At 41.8% G+C, this 22,421-nt stretch overlaps 1 protein-coding gene across 1 annotated transcript in view; it reads left to right on the top strand.

The window, feature by feature from the left end:
- LOC113061125 (bile acid-CoA:amino acid N-acyltransferase-like) overlaps positions 1–22,158 on the top strand; it is a 31,724-nt gene extending 9,566 nt beyond the window's left edge. The window contains exons 9-10 of the mRNA XM_026230243.1: positions 21,598–21,739; positions 21,877–22,158. Coding sequence (XP_026086028.1) covers positions 21,598–21,739; positions 21,877–21,980 — 246 coding nt within the window. The 3' untranslated portion in view covers positions 21,981–22,158. The remainder of the gene's footprint in view (positions 1–21,597; positions 21,740–21,876) is intronic.
- Positions 22,159–22,421: the final 263 nt, after the last annotated feature.

Below are 22,421 nucleotides of genomic sequence, written 5' to 3'. Positions count from 1 at the left end.
AGATGCTCCGGTTGGTGTAATAGCATCATGTCGAGGAGACAGTGTTTTTAATTGTAAAGGCAAGTTTGTTTTATTTTCACTGCCAAAGAATGAAGATCAGAAGAACCAATGGCTAAAATTCATTTTTACCACAATACCAGAGCAGTACTACAAATCCCTATTAGAAAATTGCTTTTCTAATCTCGGTGAGTACAAGGCGGGATTTTCAAAGCGTTTGGCCATAAAAGAGGGTTCATTACCAACTTTATTTAGACCAACAAGCATCTCCGAATCACAACGCGAAGTATGATTATGAAGTTATGTGTTTGTTTTCTCCCGAGCGTCTTAACAGTATGTGTGCTGTCTGCAGCCTTTGTCTGCGCTGATCTTCATTTACAAACATGTCATTAAAATGAAGTGTAACAAGTGCTGCTAACAGATATTCTGTGATAAACTAATCCATATGAAAACAACGCAATGTCCGTTTTTCACGTCTCCCTTCATTATATCTAATGTGACCACGCCCCCGCGCTGAACGCGCTATTCAGATTCAAACTTAAGCGCGCGGCTTGAATACACCCATACAGAAGAAAAAGCAGGGAGACTGTTCAAGTTTTTTATTTTACTGTTTGCTTCGCGATGAGAGGTATAAGACATAATTCACCCCAAAAAGATGCTAACGTATTGTTTACCATGAAGGTGTGTGCGGAACAACCAATCAAAACTGACTATGTCAGTTGACCAATCAGAACACAGTATGCTACCGAAAGGTGGGGTTTAAGGAAATTGAATCTTTTGAACAGCTTCGCACGAACCGTTTGGGGATCTCTGAGAATTTAGGTAATTTTAAAATGATATTTTGACAAAATGACAATGTTTTTTAACCTTGGATTTAAACCTATTGTACAGGACTTATAAACAGTGATAGGAAGCTTAGAATTTTCATCTTACTGGCTCTTTAATTGTAAATTGTAAAAGGTCTCAGGTTACGTAGACACTGCGTCCTCTAGGGCTCACTATGGGGAGCGCCTTCACCATGACCAGTGTCTGAAGCATACACCTAAACATGACAATAACATTGGCTGGTGACAGTCTGTGATGTCATCACCTGGCGTGACCAGAGTATAAAAGGGCACCGGGAGAACACTTACCTATTAAGAGCTGAGCTAGGAAGCCCAAGCCTAGGGCAGAGCTCAAGGCTTGTAATCAGGAGAAAGAGATTCCTTTAAGGGGATACAGCCAGATGTCTAAAAACCATTCCTGGCATGACACCCACGTAGTCTACCAGCGGTTCTGAATAAACCTGCTAAAAGAACTTACTCGACAGTTCTTTGGTAGCAACACCCTGCTCAGAAATTTATCAACAGAGATACATAAGTTGAGTAGAGCCCAAGGCGAAAACCAGGGCCTAAACCAACTCAGAGAAAGGGAATGAGGCTGACAGCACCCAAATGCCCAGATAAGGAGCAGCACGCTTGCAAGAGGCCCTTCATGGGAAGCACAGCTAGCTCACTTAACAAGCAACCTGCAAGAAAGGCAGGAAAGGCAGGACTATCCTCCGGGGTGAGAGGAGCACTGCCTGGCTTGACCCAAATGGAGGAATCTTATCAGGGAGGCAGCAAGCGGCCCAACTACCTGATGTCACTGTCATGGAGCTCAAGTGCAGGGGCCTCCACCCTTAGCAAGGAGAGAGAGGAACCCAGCTTGACCAAAGTGATCAATAGCCCAGGATCAGAGGACCTAACTCTAAAGTTGAGACAAGGACTTACACAGTCTGCCCAGAAACCAGCAAGCTCAAGGGGACCCTTAAGCAGAGAGGGGAGCACAACCTTGTCTGCATGGGACAAAATGGGTTGGTGTGGGCGGATAGACACTTGTGTGTGTATGGTATGCAGGAGAATAAAATGATTCACTCCCGCAAAATAGAAATATCTAAACATAAAATATCTAAAACAAATAAGTTGTTATTCATCTATTGCACAAAAGTTATATGAACTAATATAAATGATTAACAGGTGCAAGCGTGTACAGAGTTTCTATTTAGGCTATAACACGTGTTTGCAGTATTGAGCAATGCAGTGCTGAATTTGCGTGCTCATGATTCCTCTCATTATAACACACAAATTGTAGACATTATGAAAGATTAATTATGCATATATTTATTGTGTTGTAAGAGATATGTGAGATTGCGGTAAAATGAGATAACTTTTAGAGACTATAAATACAGCGCTCTTTGCTGGCATTCTGCAATTCTAAACCATGCATGCAGCAGCCACTTACTTTAGTTAGTAATAACAGTGCTCTGTTATGCTTTAATAAGTATTTATCGAGAGCGTGCATGCTGGGATTTCATAAATTTCATGGAGGAAAAAGTAATGTAACTAGTAATGTAACTAATTACTAATTACTTTTGAAATAATTTAATCAGAACAATAAGGTGATTACTTTCAACCCTCTGAGGTCTAGGGGGTTTTGGGGGCCTGGAGAAGTTTTGACATGTACTGACTTTTGTGCTTTTTTCAGTTGCTTCTAAACATATTCATAGCTAAAGTCTGAAAACACTGTATTCAGTACAAACTTGAGTTATCTTGAAAGATTAGTCTCCAAGCTTTTCAACGATGTGTCACATATGGAAATCTGATAATATATGGAGAAGTTGTGGCCATTTGAAGGTAGGCACTCAAAAAAGCTCAAAAGGGATAAAAAATGGCCTCCTAAGATTGTGCAGATTGTCACCGGTTCTCACCGGCTGGGGGTGACAATAGGGCTAATTTACATCTCATTTAGTAAAGGATAATGTGCATCGTAAATGTCAGTAATTTATCTTTTTTGACTTTTTAAAAATGATTTAGAGGCTGAAATATGTGATTTTTATCTTTTTCTAAAACATTTTTTGCCATAACTCTATTTGAACTTGTGCATTGTAGATCACATGTTGCAAGACACTCCTTTAAAATCTGACCATGATTTTTAATGTTATTATTTTAATGTTAATGTAAACAAAAAGCACATATTGATGCTTATTCTATTTGTTATTTGCTGGTTTTCTACATAAAACTTGGTGAATGAACACAAAACAACAAACTTTGATGTTTATGGAAACAGAAAAGTATTATTGCAAATCTTGTTGCCTCCAATGAAATAAATCGTTCGGGCACACTTACTCTTTGTCGGGGTTTTCTTTGTGGATTTAACCATGTCCGAAGTTTGTACTGTGCGTCTGTTTGCCTCTAAATGTCCAATAATTTACATGTCCTGCCACTCTTATTAAGCAGCTAAAGAATATAACCAGGGTTCTAAATTAACATAATTAATTAATGTTAATTAAAACTTACTAGCCAGTTTGGCTGGGGATGCATGACATGAGGCTCTGTTCTCGATCATTTATCCCCCTGGCAACACTTCCTACATTTCCCATGAACACTATGCTGTAATCCTACGTGATGACGTTTCATATGCCCATTGGCTGCACGCAGTTTGCAGTGAAACCAGCGCGAAAAAACAAGGAATAGAGCTTCCATCAGAAAACACAAGGAAGAAGAACAAATGGAGCCAGAGCATGGACCATAGACTGAAAGAGGAGGGAGTAAGCTATTAAAGAAAAAAATTAAGATTAAACTAAATGCGGCTGTGATTGGGACGGATTTCTGGGGGCGAAAAGAGGAACGAGGCAGGGGATGAGGATATTACGGAGCCCCGCACGTCACCTGTAGGAGAAAAAAAAAAATCAATCCGTGACGACGGTTTTGCAATCCGTCCCCACAGATTATAAACCGTACTCACGAATTCATGAACTTTTCCCTTGGTTAAACAAACCGTACCCACGAATTCCCAATCCGTGCGCTCAGATTTTGTAAACCGTACTGTCAGTTTTTGAATCCGTACACACGAATTCATAATCCATGCGCATGCTTTCGCAATCCGTTCCCTCGGATTTGTAAACTGACGCGCATTTGTAGCTCCGCCCCCACCTGCAGATTAATTTCTGTTTATTAAACATTATTTTTCATAGTATCCAATGAGTCTTTGAGCGTTTATTTTACATTAATCACCAATAGGATAAGACACAGCCGCCTGTGTTTTATGGCCAAAAAAATAAACGCTAAAAAGAAGAAGAAAATAAGGGTAAAAAGCAAAACAAAACAAATAATTTGCCGGTTATGTTTTCATTCCTTTTCTCTCTAACTGAATGCAATGTTATTTTTGGCCTCATTATTTAATAATAACATTAACAGTGAAACTTGCATCTAACTCAGGCAGGTGGGGTGGGTGGAGCTTAGTCTTCATGTATATTAAGAAAGAATTGTACACAAGCATTTACAAAACTGTCAAAGTTTATTTAAAAATAAAGCAATTAATGAATTATTTTCTTGTACTCATTTATTTAGCCTACAAATTAAAATTATAAAAATAACTTTATTTTTATCATTATTAAATATTATTATATAGGTTATGCATAAGAATCTTTAATCCAAAACAATTTACAACCAAGGAAATAATTACTCCAGAGTTAGTCACAATGGCAGGTTTATTGTACAATAATAATCAAGTGCTATTATAAGATTATTCCTTTATTATTATTAAACCTATTCCACATAATAATATTCAATAAAACTGTATGTTAACAGGAACTTGCTGCATGAATCCGTGAGTACGGTTTACAGATCCGTGGGAACTGATTGCGAAAGTGTGCGCATGGATTATGAATTTGTGGGTACGGATTCAAAAACTGAGGGTACGGTTTACAAAATCTGTGCGCACGGATTGGAAATTCAGTGGCACTCATCATTTGTTATTTTTACCGAAAAAAAAAATGGCTAGTGGAAATTCTGATTGGCTGGTAACTTTAGAAAGTTACCAGCCACATTGGCTGGTCATCAAAAAAGTTAATTTAGAACCCTGAATATAACCGTATAATGTCTGGAGAAAGCTTCTGGCTACAGGGCTGTCTGCAATCCAGAGAGTTTTCTTCTCTCCTATCAGTATTAGTCTAGATGGAAATAGGTTTTTTTTTATGCCATCTGATTTTTAAAAATCCTTAAAGTGTCTATTTTCATAATCTGCCAGGTGCCAAGCTGAAATAATGTCCCAAAGGGTTATTTTTTAACCCTTTTCTGCACCCAAAAAATGATATAGAAAGTGGCATAACATTAGAAGTAAACATACAGAGACAAATTAACACATTTTCCCATACAATTCTGACCCCAGGAATTTAATGGAATGGTTATTTTTTACATTTGACAACATATTGACCTTATTTATGGACAAAAATAGCAAAAAAATGGCCAAAGATGTGTAGAGGATCAACTATTTTTTCGTTTTCTCAAGCGCATAGGGTGATTTTTTTTTCCACAACATATTATTTATTTATCATTCAAGTGTCTTTTTAAGATTAAATTAGGTACCAAGCTGAAATAATGTCCAAAATGCTTAATTTTTAACCCTTTGCACCAAACCCGAAAAATCTAAATATGATTTAAAGTGGCATAACTTTTGATGTAAACAACCCACAGAGACAAACGGACACATTTTTCTATACAATTCTGATCCCAGAAATTGTTATTTGTCATGTTTTATAACATCTTGACCATCTATGGTCAAAAAGAGAAAAAAAAAAGTTCATTTGAAAGCGTTTTTATTATACTTAGCAGCCTGAAATAGGATTTATTTTAACCTTTTACTTCACCTATCCTGAACCTGAAGATATTTAAAATAGTTTTACTTTTGAAGTAAACAAAACAAAGCAAATGAACTTAAATTTTAATAAATAAATAAATAAAATTAATTTTGGGGCTTTGCAGTTGGCAGTTGGTGGTCGGTTCGTACCTGCAGATCGCCATCTCCCACTGCTCTCTCTTTTGGAAAAATTTCTGTAAGTATTTGAAACTATAATTAAGATATACCTTTGTAGTCATAACTTAAAGTGATTTTTCAACAGTTTTTACTATAATCACAGGCTTTCGGAAATCGAATCTGTATTCTTGACTAGCAGTGTTAGTAGCTTAGTTGGGTGGGGGATATGAGATATGAGACTCTGTGAAGACGTCAGTTCACCATACCACATGAGGGATATTTGTGAACAGATTTCATTGAAATTACAGGACTTGTCTTTGGATACAATTGGCTATCACCAATATTGCTATAAAAGCTTTACAGGGAAAATAAATCGTTTACAAGTGTCAAAGGCTTCTACATCTGGTGAATCATTATCATTGAAAAGGGACTCTACGCCATGTCAAATCACGGTCAGTTCAATCTGAAGGAGCTGCAAGAAGGTGTTCCTTCTTGTTTCCCAATCAGTGCATTTTCTGTGGCAAAGCAAACTCCAAGTTCAAGGGCAAGACTGATGAGCTTACAAAGTTTCAGAGTTGGAAACACAAGGAACCAGGTTGGAAAGTTATTGAACCTAGGGCACAGGAATTAATTGGGAAACAAAAAGGAACACCTTCTTGCAGCTCCTTCAGATTGAAGTGACCGTGATTTGACATGGCGCAGAGAGTCCCTTTTCAATGATAATGATTCACCAGATATAGAAGCCTTTGACACTTGTAAACAATCTACACTCACCTAAAGGATTATTAGGTACACCTGTTCAATCTCTCATTAATGCAATTATCTAATCAGCCAATCACATGGCAGTTGCTTTAATGCATTTAGGGGTGTGGTCCTGGTCAAGACAATCTCCTGAACTCCAAACTGAATGTCAGAATGGGAAAGAAAGGTGATTTAAGCAATTTTGAGCGTGGCATGGTTGTTGCTGCCAGACAGGCCAGTCTGAGTATTTCACAATCTGCTCAGTTACTTGGATTTTCACGGGCAAACCATTTCTAGGGTTTACAAAGAGTGGTGTAAAAAGGGAAAAACATCCAGTATGTGGCAGTCCTGTGGGCGAATATGCCTTGTTGATGCTAGAGGTCAGAGGAGAATGGGCCGACTGATTCAAGCTGATAGAAAAGCAACTTTGACTGAAATAACCACTCGTTATGGGGAAGTCGTGGTATGAGGAAGTCGTGGCCTAATGGTTAGAGGGTTGGACTCCCAATCGAAGGGTTGTGAGTTCTAGTCTCGGGCCGGACGGAATTGTGGGTGGGGGTAGTGCACGAACAGCTCTCTCTCCACCTTCAATACCACGACTTGGGTGTCCTTGAGCAAGGCATCGAACCCCCAACCGCAGCATAAATGGCTGCCCACTGCTCTGGGTTTGTGCTCACAGTGTGTGTGTGTGTGTGTATGTGTGCATTCTGGATGGGTTAAATGCAGAGCACAAATTCTGAGTATGGGTCACCATACTTGGCTGAATGTCACTTCACTTTCACTTTTCACTTTTTCACTTTTTCACTTTTCACTTTTTCACTTTTCACTTTTTCACTTTCACTTTACAACTGAGCTATGCAGCAAAGCATTTGTGAAGCCACAACACACACAACCTTGAGGCAGGTGGGCTACAACAGCAGAAGACCCCACCGGGTACCACTCATCTACACTACAAATAGGAAAAAGAGGCTACAATTTGCATGAGCTCACCAAAATTGGACAGTTGAAGACTGGAAAAATGTTGCCAGGTCTGATGAGTCTCGATTTCTGTTGAGACATTCAGATGGTAGAGTCAGAATTTGGCGTGAACAGAATGAGAACATGGATCCATCATGCCTTGTTACCACTGGGCTGGCTGGTGGTGGTGTAATGGTGTGGGGGATGTTTTCTTGGCACACTTTAGGCCCCTTAGTGCCAGTTGGACATCGTTTAAATGCCACGGCCTACCTGAGCACTGTTTCTGACCATGTCCTTCCCTTTATGACCACCATTTACCCAGGGCCAGATTAACACTTTGTTGTACCCTGGGCAACAATATTCAAGGGCCCCATCAATCACGACCCCAGGATCACCATAATATGGTCATATACTGAATATATTACCGTAATATACAGTAAATATACTCAATAATACTTCAAATTCTAACTGTCATCAGGTGTATTTTGATTTACAAATATTTAAATGCTCATAGAACTACAAATGCACTACTATGTCCCCTATCAAAGACATTCACGCACATATGATGCTATGAAAACAAAACACATCAGCATTTGTATAATCTGGTAAAATTGACCCACTACATTGAGAGGGAAGGAAATATCCTCCATTTTCACAAAAATGAATAAATAAGCAACCACTTTCAAACGATTGTTTATTTAACAACATTTATTCCCAATAGACATGTATTGAATTAATAGAGCAATAACAGAAGACCACAGACAGCACATCAAGAAACAATTTGGTCCTCAGCTCATTTTAAGTAGAAATCACCCTGACAGGGTGACCCTGTTTCCTCAGAATTCAACAATGCAATCAAGTTATTAGTCCAACACAAACAATTTGAAATCTGCCAGTTATCCCTCCACAACAATTTACAGCATTTTAATGAAGCTGGCACCTCAAGGAAAAAAAATAAATAAATAAAATGCAGTGTATCGCTATTATCTGCTCATAAACATTATTATCCTAAGCTCATTTTAACTTGTTTTAAAATAGAACAACAACATATCACAGCACAATTAACCAGTTAAACATTTTAGTGCTACATAAACATTTAGAAATCTGTAAATTTCTCTGAAGAAGACAAGACAGAAATAAATGCTACGTAGTCTGGCAAAACACACACGCAGCAAAGGGTTAAAAAAGTTTTTTATAAATTGAAAGAACAGCATTGTTTGTTACATTTGTTAATTTACATCTATTTGTTAGATTTATATTATTTAAATCAAGCTTTTGAATGGTATAGTGTCTGTTATTATTGAAACTTCATAATGTTTCACTTGATTATACATTTAGTTAGGAATAATAGTTTGGGAAAAGTCTAACTAGTAAAATGTTTACATGTTATGTGAAAACTAGTACATAAGTATATAAATAAAAAGAGACTTATGTTGTGTTCACACCAAACACGAATACAGCATCTGGGGCGAATGTTGCAGGTTAACCACCACTGTCGATTAATGGGTACATAAGTCACTCAAGACATGTATATCATTTTTAAAATGTCTCAAAAATGGTCTTAAAGACCAGTTTTTTTAGTTTTTGGGATTAACGTTTTTTTTTTCACTACGGTGATGACGTCACGTTGGGGAGAAGTGGAGGAAAGGTAGCCTCAGCCTAGTATGATGTCGCGTTCCAGGCAACCGGAAACCCCTGTTTTTCCAACCTTAAACCCGTGAAAGTGCACTGGGATGGCAGTCAAATCCGTGACTTCCAATCCGTAAACTCGTACTAGATCGATGTACTCCAAGCAGAGATGCTCACAAGTCTCTGAGCAAGAGTCCAAGTCAAGTCTCAAGTCTCTGAGCTAGAGTCCAAGTCAAGTCTCAAGTCTCTGAGCTAGAGTCCAAGTCAAGTCTCAAGTCTATTTATTATATTAAGTCTCTGGTTATAATAAATGTTGCATCACGTACAGCGACCCATCCAAGCTGCTTAGAACACTGCATAGCTATATATAAGGAATTCAAAGCATGTAATATGTTATTATGACAACTCCATTTATTAGCATAAAATATCAACTTTGATTTTGGTATATAATCAGTGTAAACAGGCTATTGCAACATGACAAAAACACCAAGAATGCTTTACTTTTAAGTTAATATCTTTTAATAGTTAATATTTTGCATTTATGGATTCAGTAATGGCCTTCTGTCTGTCCTGGCTGTATAGCTGCACACCTCTTGTCTGGCTTAAGAATGAACAAAGCTACGCTGACTTATGTTATTCATACAATACCTATTCACAAATAAACATCAAAAACAAAGCCGGCTGCAAAGAATTTCTGTGCAAAACAGCTTTTACTACAAACACTTCAACACAAGAACATTGTTATCACACAAGAACATTTTGATAGAGAACCAAAAATATTTAAAGTAGATAAAATTAGAATAAATAAAATGGAAATGTCTACATACTATTACTACTGTAAACTTTGCAAATAGGACATCAGCCCCTTCAAGTCAATGAACAATAACAAAGTGGGCTGCGATGAATATCTGTGCAAAACGTCATGGCTCCGCTCCTACCCAATGACAGAGGCACGCAGGTTTTTTTCCACTGGAGTACTCACGTGAAGGATGCGTGCACAACTAATAACTAATATCATCACGTTATAAAGGGTTGGCCTGCGCTGGGTGCGCCCCTTCCCCCTATAACTGTTCTGTCTCGCGGAGGAGCTCATTTGTGTGCATCTGTGTGAAACACGCGCTCTGAAACACGCATAGGAAAAAAGAGCGACAGAAAGAAGGGCTCCCCTCCAGCCGTGACTCGGCTCCCATCATTCATGTTTATGAGCCGTTCAAAAGAATCGGTTCGTTCGCGAACGTCACAACTCTAACAGCGAGCTCATCTGACGTTTACTAAAAATTAACATTGTTCACGAGTCCCGGAGCTCGAGTCCGAGTCGAGTCTGAAGTCTTTCGAGGACGAGTCTCAAGTCGAGTCTGAAGTCACTGTTTGTGCGACTTAAGTCGCACTGGAGTCCGAGTCTCAAACTCGAGTCCCCATCTCTGACTCCAAGTACCGACCGTCACACAGCACGCGAAACAACAATGACAGCCTACGGACGCAGTGTTTATGCAAGTGGTACACGTTGAAAAAACGATTTTAGGACAATGTAACATTGCGATAAAAACTGGGATGAGGAAGAGGTGGCAAGAGCCAACATGTATGATGGCCCAAAGCCGTATAATTTCGAACCTGCCAGACGTGAGAGGCCAAATGAGGAATTGCCAAGAACTGATGGCCGTCAAAGCCAATTAAATGCATGGTCCGAGGAGAATGAGTGTAGAGAGTTGCTATCATTTAGCAATGCAGCAATGAGCAATGGAGCTAGTCTACATCAGCAGTGCACAATAACGACACACACACACACACACACACATGGCACTTAGGCACTTAGTGTGACGGCTAGTAAAAGAGGAGGAAGCAATTGCAGGCAATCAGATGAAGTTTATTGAAATCAGAGTCCAGAATGTTGGCAATGGGAAAGAAGGTCTACGGTGGCGTGAGAAGAGCTGGATGGTGAAGTCGATGGTGAAGGTGAAGACGGTCAAATGGATGAAACCAGGAACGGACCGGAACACGGACACGAAGACGACAACACGAACACAATCCAGCACACAAACACGGGAGACGGTAATCCAGCTAGGGAGCGGAGACATGAGTGAGGATCTGACAACAGACGGAGAGATGAGTGAGTTTATGTAGCTGAGTGGAGATGAGGATCAGCTGGAGCGAGACAATCAACACACAGGTGACAACAATCAACCAGACGAGCACATGGAGACTACGTGAGTACAAAAACAAACACAAAACATGACACGGAGGAAACAATGGATTTCCTACCGTGACAGTACCCCCTCCCCTAGGACGTCACCTGACGTTCCCAGCCTGCTTTACCTGTAGATTGTAATCATCAATAAGGCGGTGATCCAGTATGTCCCGAGCAGGAACCCACCTACTCTCCTCCGGACCGTAACCTTCCCAATCCACCAAGTACTGAAATCCGCGTCCCCTCCGTCTAGAGTCCAGAATACGATTAACCAAATATGTGGTTTCCCCATTAACGATACGAGGCAGGGGGGGGACCGGGGCAGGCGGGTTAAGACGGGAGAAAATCACCGGTTTAATTTTGGACACATGGAACACGGGATGAACCCTCCTGTACGCCGGAGGAAGGCTAAGACGCACTGTTACCGGATTAATGATTTTGGTAACAGAAAACGGGCCAATAAATTTGGGAGCAAGCTTATTCGAAACGGAACGTATCTGAATATTCTGGGTTGAAAGCCACACTCTTTGACCGACGACGTAACGGGGAGGCTTCGACCGGTGGCGATCGGCCTTAGCCTTGGTGCGCGACCTAGCCTGGAGCAGAGCTCTGCGAGCTCTGGTCCAGGTGCGGTGACACCTCTGGACTAGTGCGTGTGCGGAGGGGACCGAAACCTCGGATTACGTACTAACAAAATTAGGTGGTTGGTACCCTAAACTACACTTAAATGGAGACATGCCCATAGATGACACTGGTAAAGAATTGTGTGCGTACTCCACAATTGAGAGTTGCTGACACCAGGACGAATGATTATTGGAAGCCAAACATCGCAAAACCCTTTCGACATCCTGATTGGCTCGCTCGGTTTGACCATTGCTCTGGGGATGGAACCCGGAAGAAAGACTAACAGTCGCTCCTAACAATTTACAAAATTCTTGCCAAAATTTGGACACAAATTGGGGACCCCTGTCAGAAACCACGTCTGTCGGAAGGCCATGTATACGGAAGACGTGGTCAATGACAGCTACCGCTGTTTCCTTGGCTGATGGTAATTTGGGCAAGGGAATAAAATGAGTCGCCTTCGAGAACCGGTCCACTATGGTTAAAATCACCGTATTGCCCTTAGAGGGCGGGAGGGCGGTAATGAAATCTAGCGAAATGTGGGACCAGGGTCTCGAAGGGACAGACAGCGGTAAGAGTAACCCATCTGGAGGTCGATTGGAAGTCTTACCAATAGCGCAAACTGAACAAGCCAAGACGAAGTCGTGGACGTCACGAGCCATACCAGGCCACCAAAATCGTTGCTTGACTAGAAACCTAGTTCTACTAACCCCTGGGTGACAAGCAACACTGGAACAATGACCCCACTGGAGAACGTCTGACCATAACCCCTCCGGCACAAACAATCGGTTCGGTGGGCAACGAGCCGGGGGCGTTACCCCTTCTAAGGCAGTCAACACCTTCGATTCGACCTCCCATCTGAGCGCGGAGATAATGATGGTCCCCGGTAAAATGGGCTCGGGAGTAGCAGTATGATCGGAACGCTCAAAAAGACGGGATAAAGCATCGGGTTTGATGTTTTTGGAACCCGGCCGGTAAGAAAGTGTAAAATCGAAACGACCGAAAAACAATGCCCACCGAGCCTGCCTGGAGTTAAGTCTTTTGGCGGTTCTAATGTATTCGAGATTCTTATGGTCCGTCCATACAATGAAAGGTACACCCGACCCTTCAAGCCAGTGACGCCATTCTTCCAGTGCAAGTTTGACTGCCAACAACTTTCGATTGCCAATGTCATAATTAACTTCTGCAGGAGATAAACGGTGAGAATAATCCGCGCAAGAATGCACCTTTCCGTCTGAGGATGCGCGTTGGGACAACACTGCTCCTACCCCCACCTCTGACGCGTCGACCTCCACTATGAATTGACGTGAGCGATCAGGGGTGACGAGAATGGGAGCTGTAACAAAGCAGCTTTTCAGTTTGGCAAATGCAGCCTCGGCTGCGTTTGACCATCTGAACGTCAAACTAGGGGAGGTCAAGGCGGTCAGAGGAGCGGCTAGTTGGCTGAAATTGCGAATGAAACGCCGGTAAAAATTGGCGAACCCCAAAAATCTCTGCAGGGCCTTGCGAGAATCTGGGGATGGCCAATTTACCACAGCCTTAACCTTCTCAGGATCCATGCGAACACCCTCAGTCGAATAATGTGTCCTAGAAAAGAAACAGACTGTGCATGAAAAACGCATTTCTCCGCCTTGACAAACAATCCATTCTCTAGCAACCGCAGAAGCACTCGTCGTACGTGTTGCACGTGTTCCTGGAGAGACGAAGAAAAAATCAATATGTCATCCAGGTAAACATATATGAACAGATCGACCATGTCTCGCAACACGTCATTAACGAGTGCTTGGAAGACTGCCGGCGAGTTCGTTAGCCCGAAAGGCATCACGCAGTACTCAAAATGGCCTCTAAAGGTGTTAAAGGCAGTCTTCCACTCATCCCCCTCCCTGATGCGGACCAAATGATAAGCATTACGTAAGTCCAATTTAGTGAAAACGGACGCTCCCTGCAACCTCTCAAAAGCTGAAGACATAAGCGGCAAAGGATAGGTATTCTTTACCGTTATGTTGTTCAGCCCTCGGTAGTCAATGCAAGGTCACAAGGATCCGTCCTTCTTTCCCACAAAAAAGAACCCCGCCCCCGCTGGAGAAGAAGAAGGGCGGATGAACCCCGTTGCTAGAGAACTGGATATATATTTCTCCATGGCCGCCGTCTCTGGAATAGACAAAGAATATAACTTGCCCTTAGGCGGAGAAGTTCCTGGCAATAACTCTATCGCACAGTCATAGGGACGATGAGGAGGAAGAGAATCAGCACGAGACTTACTGAACACCTCCTTCAGGTCGTGGTACTCCGCGGGCACGTTAGCCAAATCCACTGCTTCCCCCTGAAACACAGACTCAGAAACATTAACACCAGCAGACAAAAGACAAGACAAATAACACTCCTCGCTCCAGCTAACCACAGATCCGAGGCGCCAATCGATCCTGGGGTTGTGTTTCTGGAGCCAGGTGTGACCGAGAACAATGGGAGATTGCGGTGAGTCTGTGATGTAAAATGAAATCTCCTCCGTATGGTTGCCAGATGTGATGAGAGAAACAGGTAAAGTGGTCTGTGTGATGACTGGCAGTCTGTGTCCGTTGAGTGCAAAAGGTGCAATGGGGTGTTTGAGGGAGGTGAGAGGAATGTTGAGTTTAGTAGCAAACTTAAAGTCCATGAAACTACCCTCGGCCCCAGAATCCAACAAAGTGTGATGATCGAGTGCGTGGGTGGACCACCGTAGACTCATCGGAAGGAGTGTCGATGTAGATGAGGTCTTCCTGGCAGAGATCCCACCCGATAGTAGCCTCCGTTTTACTATCGGGCTTGGTCTTTTACCGGACAGCGCTGGAGGTGATGTTCTTGGCTGCCGCAGTATAAACAAAGTCCCAGGGATCTCCGCCTGATCCTCTCCTCCCAGGAGAGCCGAGCTCGCCCCACCTGCATGGGTTCAAGATCTCCAGGTGGGCTGACCGCAACCTCTGAGCGCTGACGCTGAGCCTCCGGTCTGGTCGCGAGAACTGTTCTCCCCCTCCGTCTGGCGGCTTGGTCGAGTCGGTTGTCTACTCTGATGGTGAGGTCGATCAGGCCATTGAGAGAAGTGGGGAGCTCGACGGCGCGAATCTCCTGTTGGATGCGGTCAGCCAACCCATGCAGGAAGTGATCCCACTGCGCCTCTTCGTTCCACTTACACTCCGCCGCCAGGGTGCGGAACTCAATGGAATAGTCGGATACGGACCTGTCTTCCTGACGTAGGTCCGTGAGAAGTCTAGCCGCCTCCCTCCCGGCGACGGAGCGGTCGAAGACCCGTCTCATCTCCTCCGAAAGGGCGTGGAACGAAGCACAGCAGCTGTCTTGGTTCTCCCACACCGCCGTCCCCCAGAGGGCAGCCCTCCCCGTCAGTAGTGACAAGACGAATGCCACCTTCATTTCCTCGGTTTTAAACGTGCGGGGCTGCAGGGCGAAGTGCAGAGAACAATGAGACAGAAATGATCGACAAAACCTAGGCTCACCCGCATATTTCTCAGGGATGGGGAGGCGTGGTTCGGACTGGGAAATCCCCCCGGAGACGATCGGCGGTGTGGGTGGCGCGGGAGGCGCAGCGGGTGGCGGTTGTTGTTGTAGTTGAGCCTGGAGAGCGAGCTCGGACACCTTCGTCACCATTGCTTGGAAAGCTCGACCCATCTCATCTATCGCCTTGTCTTGGCGATCCATACGACCAACGGCTCTCTGCAGAAACTCCTCCAGATGAGATGGGGAGCGATCGCCTGCTGCTTCCATGATGGTCAGATCCTACTGTGACGGCTAGTAAAAGAGGAGGAAGCAATTGCAGGCAATCAGATGAAGTTTATTGAAATCAGAGTCCAGAATGTTGGCAATGGGAAAGAAGGTCTACGGTGGCGTGAGAAGAGCTGGATGGTGAAGTCGATGGTGAAGGTGAAGACGGTCAAATGGATGAAACCAGGAACGGACCGGAACACTGACACGAAGACGACAACACGAACACAATCCAGCACACGAACACGGGAGACGGTAATCCAGCTAGGGAGCGGAGACATGAGTGAGGATCTGACAACAGACGGAGAGATGAGTGAGTTTATGTAGCTGAGTGGAGATGAGGATCAGCTGGAGCGAGACAATCAACACACAGGTGACAACAATCAACCAGACGAGCACATGGAGACTACGTGAGTACAAAAACAAACACAAAACATGACACAGAGGGAAACACTGGATTTCCTACCGTGACACTTAGAGGCTTTTGCATCTGAACTCTTCATATAAATATATATATATATATATATATATATATATATATATATATATATATATATATATATTACTGTCATTGAATAGCACCGAATGGAAAATCAACGTTTTCTTTATATCTAGTGGCAGTGATCATGACGTTAGCTCAGATAAGTACCGGTAACCATTGTCATGGTGTCGTAGTATAATATGGGCCTTTATGCTAGCTATATGGGCCTTTATAAGCGTTTATCTCTTCCTCCGGTGAAAATGTTGTTGCAAACGTAGCCACATGTCTGTCGCTGTGTTTGGCAGGTGCTTGTGTGGGCGGTGCTGTCCCATGGAAACTGCACTGAAAAGCTTGTGCTGTAGGGAAGTGAGTGCGTTTTGGTCGCTTTTGGTCGATATCTATCTATCTATCGATCTATGTATTTATCTATTTATCTATAATCTGCTTTATCTGAATACTCTCATCTACTACTCGTCTCTCTAGTCACTCTCAATGCTCTCAAGGCGGGCTTTGGTAAATTCTCTCCCCAACGTGACGTAATGCAATGCATTGTCGGGGAAAGGAAAATCGTTGCAAACCGCTGAAAGATAGTACCTAATTTTTCATATTATATTACATTTTGTGATACCCAACAACATAAAATACAATGGATAACAGTTTAAATGTTTAATACCAACAAGCAAATTGCACAAAATCGTTGAAAAATTAGCCCTGCAACATGGCCTTTAACCCAATGCAAAGGCACGTTTACGCGCGTCTGGAGGGCTTGCGGCGCGAATGAGGAGAATAAGGCCAAAGACAAGAAACATTTCGTTTAACACCAAACAAATTATATTTTATCTTGAACCACTAAAGACACATCACAGCCAGCGGCAAATGTCAGAAGGTCTAGCCGAGGTAAGGCTGCTCTCAGTGGATACATAATCACAGAGCTCCCGCTGATCACATGGAGCTTATTTGCATATTTGAGTTTAAAACAACTACATTCTCCCCTAAAATACTTTTAATGCTACATTTAAAGCTATAACTCAGTTGGCAGAAGTCCCCCCCCCCCCATGATGCAAATTCACGTCTGTTGTGAAGTTAATTTCACTCGCGAATGAAGCGAATTTCACGTGTGAATGAAGTGAATGATCTCAAAATGTTCAAGCGGCAAACGACGCTAGATTTGACGCTCTATTTGCATGAGGTGTGAACACAACATTACTCATGTTTATGATCTCTGTTGAATAAATTGCTTCATTATTTTTTTCTGAAGAAATAAAAACATAAATAAAAAACACGAACGATGCTTTGTTTTCAGCATTCAGCACATGGGCGTGGTCACAATAGATATAATGAAAGGAGACGTGTAAGAAGGAAATCTTTTTCCTATGGATTATTTTATCACAGAATTTTTTTTTTTTGGTAGCACTTGTTTAGTTTAAAAGTGTACGTCAAGTTTTCCTTAGATATATTTCTCATACTTTTTTCGTTGAGTATTCACTGAGTTACAGTTCATTTTAGTGACTCGTTCTGTATTGCACATGCGCAAAATTCGAAATTAGTCTAGTAGTTCACCTGTTTCAGTCAATGCAGTCTTGTTTACGGTCTTTTGGGGCAGGATAAGCGATATATTTAAATTGTTTAGGTGAGTGTGTCTGCTGCGCACTGACGACACAGGTAACTGACCCAAGACAAAATATAGCTTATTTCTTTAAAAACATAATTATTCAGGAACTATTAAACATGAACGTATTAGTATCAGAAATTTATTTTAATGTATTACAATGAATAATACAATTTAATATTACAATGTTAATATTGCTTTATTTTGAAATGAAAAGCATAACTCACTATCTTGGAAATAAAGGTTTATGTCTTTAAATCTGTACTGTATATAGTCAGTTATTTCAATGACTTGGCCGGCGACAGCCTCTGACGTCACTACCCTGCGACTTTAAACAGGCACCGGGAGAACACGTCATTCTCTTCTTCGCTCTCTCTTCACTGCCTGTTCTGTTTGAAGCGTGCATCTGAAAGAACTGGTAAGAGCAATCTTTCTCTGTCTATCATGGCAACTACTAGCAAGCATTTAGACAATGTGTGCATCCATGTTATTTGACACTTGATGACACACACGATCTTTACGTCATTTGTTTGGGTGAAGAGCATGCACGCAATGTCTTTGAGGAGGCAATCTTTGTGCATTGTGAGTGTTTTTTCAGTGAAAAAGCTCTGCTCTTGTTCGTCTCTCTTTCCAAAAAAAAAAGGCAGCCATCTGCTTCCCGCAGTTCAGGACCTGCCGCTGCCGAGGCACGGAGGAGAATGAGCTCGTGAGAATTTCAGGTGGATCTGTCTGAATTGTTTAGAGATGGACTTTCCCCTTCGCGCTCGTAATGGCGGAGGACGAGAGAGAGCCTCATGAGGATGGTGTTATATCTTTAACACTTTCTGATATTGAGGTTCGTGCTCTGCTGGGTTTTTACCAAGGGAAAGCAGGATATATTTGAGGATGGTGAAGAAGCTGAGGCTGAGCCTTCACAATCCTCCTGCCCTGTGTATGTAGAGCTGTTGGAGGTTATGGATCGCGCCGCAGCAAATTTGGACTTGCCACTAAAGAGCGCTAACAAGGTGACACCATGAGGCTGTCTTGACAAGCATTATCTTTCTGACCATAGCCCACCAGCTCAGGTGAGCCTTCCATTTCTGCCTGATCTGCATACAGAGATTGAAAAGAAATGAAAAAAGGCCGTTTTCTTCTCGCATCCATCGGTTTCTTCTTTAGAGTTTTGCCAACATCGAGTTGATACGCAAAAGTGACTATGAGAGGATGCCCCCTGTAGAAAGAACTTTCTTTCTGCGGGAGAGACATCCTCTCTTAATCTCCCTCCTTGCCATTTAAGCCCCTTCAAGAAAAACATCTCGCTTGAATGTCAAAGCATACATGGCACCATTAAGTGTGCATGAAAGACTCTGCGTACTTTCTGAAATCCTGTACGGTAAGGGTTACGCGCTCTGCCTCATTCCCTTTTTTTGAGATGATCTGACCTTGGTTCCTTGGGCTCCATTCAGCCAGAGTGCATTTGTTTAAACACTTCAAGCATCGCTTCCCTCAACATGAGGGGCTATTTGGGCAATTCCTGTGTTAGTTTAGCAGCACTCCCCTTTTACAAGAAGGGTCGACTATGAGTGTGCTACTCTGAATTCAGAGTTCTCCTCTCATATGAGACTGAGTTCTCAGTTTTTTTTTTTCCCAGAGTGCACCAGCATTATTTCCACAGATCGAATTGATGACTCATAAACATACTGTTTTGTGATGGACCATCTATGAGCTGCTCTATCAGAGTGCCATGAGAATCCCTTCTTAGAACAATATTTGAAAATCCATGCTATGGTAAGTGTGTACGTGAAGTCTTTGCGCACTTTCTGAAATCTGCACTGTGGTAAGTTCGCACACTAGTATTCTTTGTTGTTTCTAAAATCCTATATGGGGAGGGTTGCTTCGTGCCCTTTCTTGAGTTTGTAAAAGCCCTGTTCATCTTGGGCACCACTCCACCTATGTATCCTTGGATATCTAAACAGAGTGTTGCTACTAGGGATCTGTTGAGAGAGCTCCTTCAGCAAGCTTATGCAAAAGAAAGAGGTAGCCCCTGTATGAAAGTCAAGACCTGCTAGGTTCTTAGCCGTATCCATTTAGGAATCTTTCCTGATTCCAAGCCTTTAGCTCTACCCCAGGCCGAGGCCCTAACAATTAAGTTTTGTATATAGCTTAGGCCTTTGGCTTTAATGGGGTACTGTCACATAACAGTCGTCTAAACATCCCAGGGGCAACTCCTTGGAAATGGTAGAGTTGGTGCTTAGTGATCGCCATGATTCTGGCTTCCACTTCCCTCGGCATGGTGGTGTGGGTATACTGTTCCCCATAGTGACCCCTAGAGGATGCAGTTCGAAGTTCCCTTGAAAGGGAACGTCTCAGGTTACGAAAGTAACCATGGTTACCTGAGTAGGAAATGAGACACTCTATCCTCTAGCTCCCTGCCATGCTTTGGACGCAAGCTTCAGACAATAAGTGATTGACATGTTCTCTCGGTGCCTGTTTATAGTTGCGGCGGTAGTAACGTCAGAGGCTGTCAGTGGCCATGTCATTGGTGTTATTTCAATGTATGCTTCAGACATGGGTCACGACGAGGTGTTCCCCATAGCACCCCCTAGAAGATACAGTGTCTCGTTCCCTACTCAGGGAACCATGGTTACATTCGTAACCTGAGACATTTTTAATAAGTAGGGAAAATTCCCAACCTTAAAAAAATAATCTTTTTTTTTTTTGTCTAGGGTCTTTGCATTGTAATAGTGTAAAGAAATACTTCAGATTTATAAACGCTGACTTGTTAGGATATGTTTTCTCCTTAAAATCATACAATTTCCTATTAATTCATTAGAACGTTTATGCATACTAGGGATTACCAATATGGCAGCGCGGCAGCTTCACTTTCAAGTGTAAACTGAGAAATAAGTGACATTGTGCATGTGTATTATGTTTTCAGTCTATAGATATGTGTGCTGGCATGTAGTGTATCTTAACAAAGTGACTGCCAACTACTAGCCTGACATGCATGATACAGCATTTTTAGTCATTTTCACAGATAAATTTGAACGGGGATCAGGATCATTCTGATAACATTGTCATAAACATGGACAGGAACTATTTGTTTTACAAGTTTGTATAAAGGGGTCATGAAGTGACTTTTTAATATTTTGTACCATTTTCTGAGGTCTACTTATAATTCCATCAATATTTTACATAAAAACATCATCATTTAGAAGTAATAGGCTATTTTCTTTCCTGACCCCCTTCATCAGAGCACTCATTTTGAATAGGTGTGGCAGATTGTAGACTATGAAGTAAATGCCCACTGCTATGACTGGCTAACACTTGTGTATGTTTGACAGATGGATGCATACATACTCAGTAAATATCAAACGATCTGTAGTAACAGACAAAAAAAAATTACTGTTGGATCCAATATAGTCGGCACAACATCGTATTTTAGTTTCAGTTTCAATCTTTCAAAAAATCCCATGTCATTTTTTTTTTTTTAAACAAATCTGCAGAACCAAGTTATCACTATTGCGGTCTGGAACTTTATAAAAAATAGCTTGACACTGTACAGAGTATCTTGTTGTCTTCTGAACCAACTTTTTCTTCTGATTTCTGAATAGATCTACATGTTCACCTCTTTCATTTAATACACTACATACACAAATCGGTGGATGGGGCTAAACAGGCAGTGATGTAGAAGCAGGCAGTGATCTTCTGCAGGGGCAGGGTTTATCCACACTTTTATATATGTCAAAATAACAAGGGAATTTTCGTTTCTCAGTTCATGACCCCTTAAAAACTATAATAAAAAAATGAAAGGATGAAATGCATTCTTACCAATGATTTGGATATTGACTATTGAACTTTTAAACCCAGATGGCGAAGATGATGAAGAAAGCAGGAAATCGGCACTTGTTGGAAATCCTAATGTATCCTGGTGCAGGGCATCTCATTGAACCTCCGTACTCACCTCACTTCCGTGCAACTAACTATAAACTACAGTGGACAAATGAGAGAAGTATGAATGCTTGATCTACTCTCACAATTCTTCTTGTTGTTAATAAGACCTCTCAATGTCAGTTCTAATTTTAGGTTTAGACTTTATGTGGGATTGTGTATTTTACTTGTGAATGTGTGTTGTTATTGTTGCTGCAGTTGTCATGCTGTGGGGTGGACAAACCAAACCGCACGCATATGCACAAGAGGATGCATGGAAGAAGATATTAGCATTTCTGTGGCAGCACCTGTCAGCACCCTGACTTCGTTTTAATTGTCATCCCATTTAAATCTCTGGTTTATTTTTAAATGATGACATTTGGATTCTGGAAGTTCTGTTGACAGGAGAAAGGTTTAATTTCAAAGTTTTGTTGAGAGATACATTAAAGATTTTATTTCAGAGTTTAGTTTCAGTGTAACTTCTTTCAAGTGATGAAGGAACAGAAGAAAGTTGATACAATCACCCATGTATCCATGTTTATGCTACTGTGTCCTTATCACCAAATAATAAGTAATCATTAAAAACCAATAATTAAACTAATTGACAACAAATTTGATTATCTTTAAACAGATTATTGATTAATTGAATGGAAAACATCTGCCAGACACAGCAGTCTTCAGTGCTTCAAATCTGAAATGATGCCAGGATGAACTGTAATACGTTTCTGAAGTTTTTCATCTATACAACAGGGTTTTCTTTAACC

This window comes from Carassius auratus, chromosome 4 (assembly GCF_003368295.1).
Source record: "Carassius auratus strain Wakin chromosome 4, ASM336829v1, whole genome shotgun sequence".
Classification (NCBI taxonomy): Eukaryota; Metazoa; Chordata; class Actinopteri; order Cypriniformes; family Cyprinidae; genus Carassius; species Carassius auratus.
This window is presented reverse-complemented; position numbering and strand designations above follow the sequence as displayed.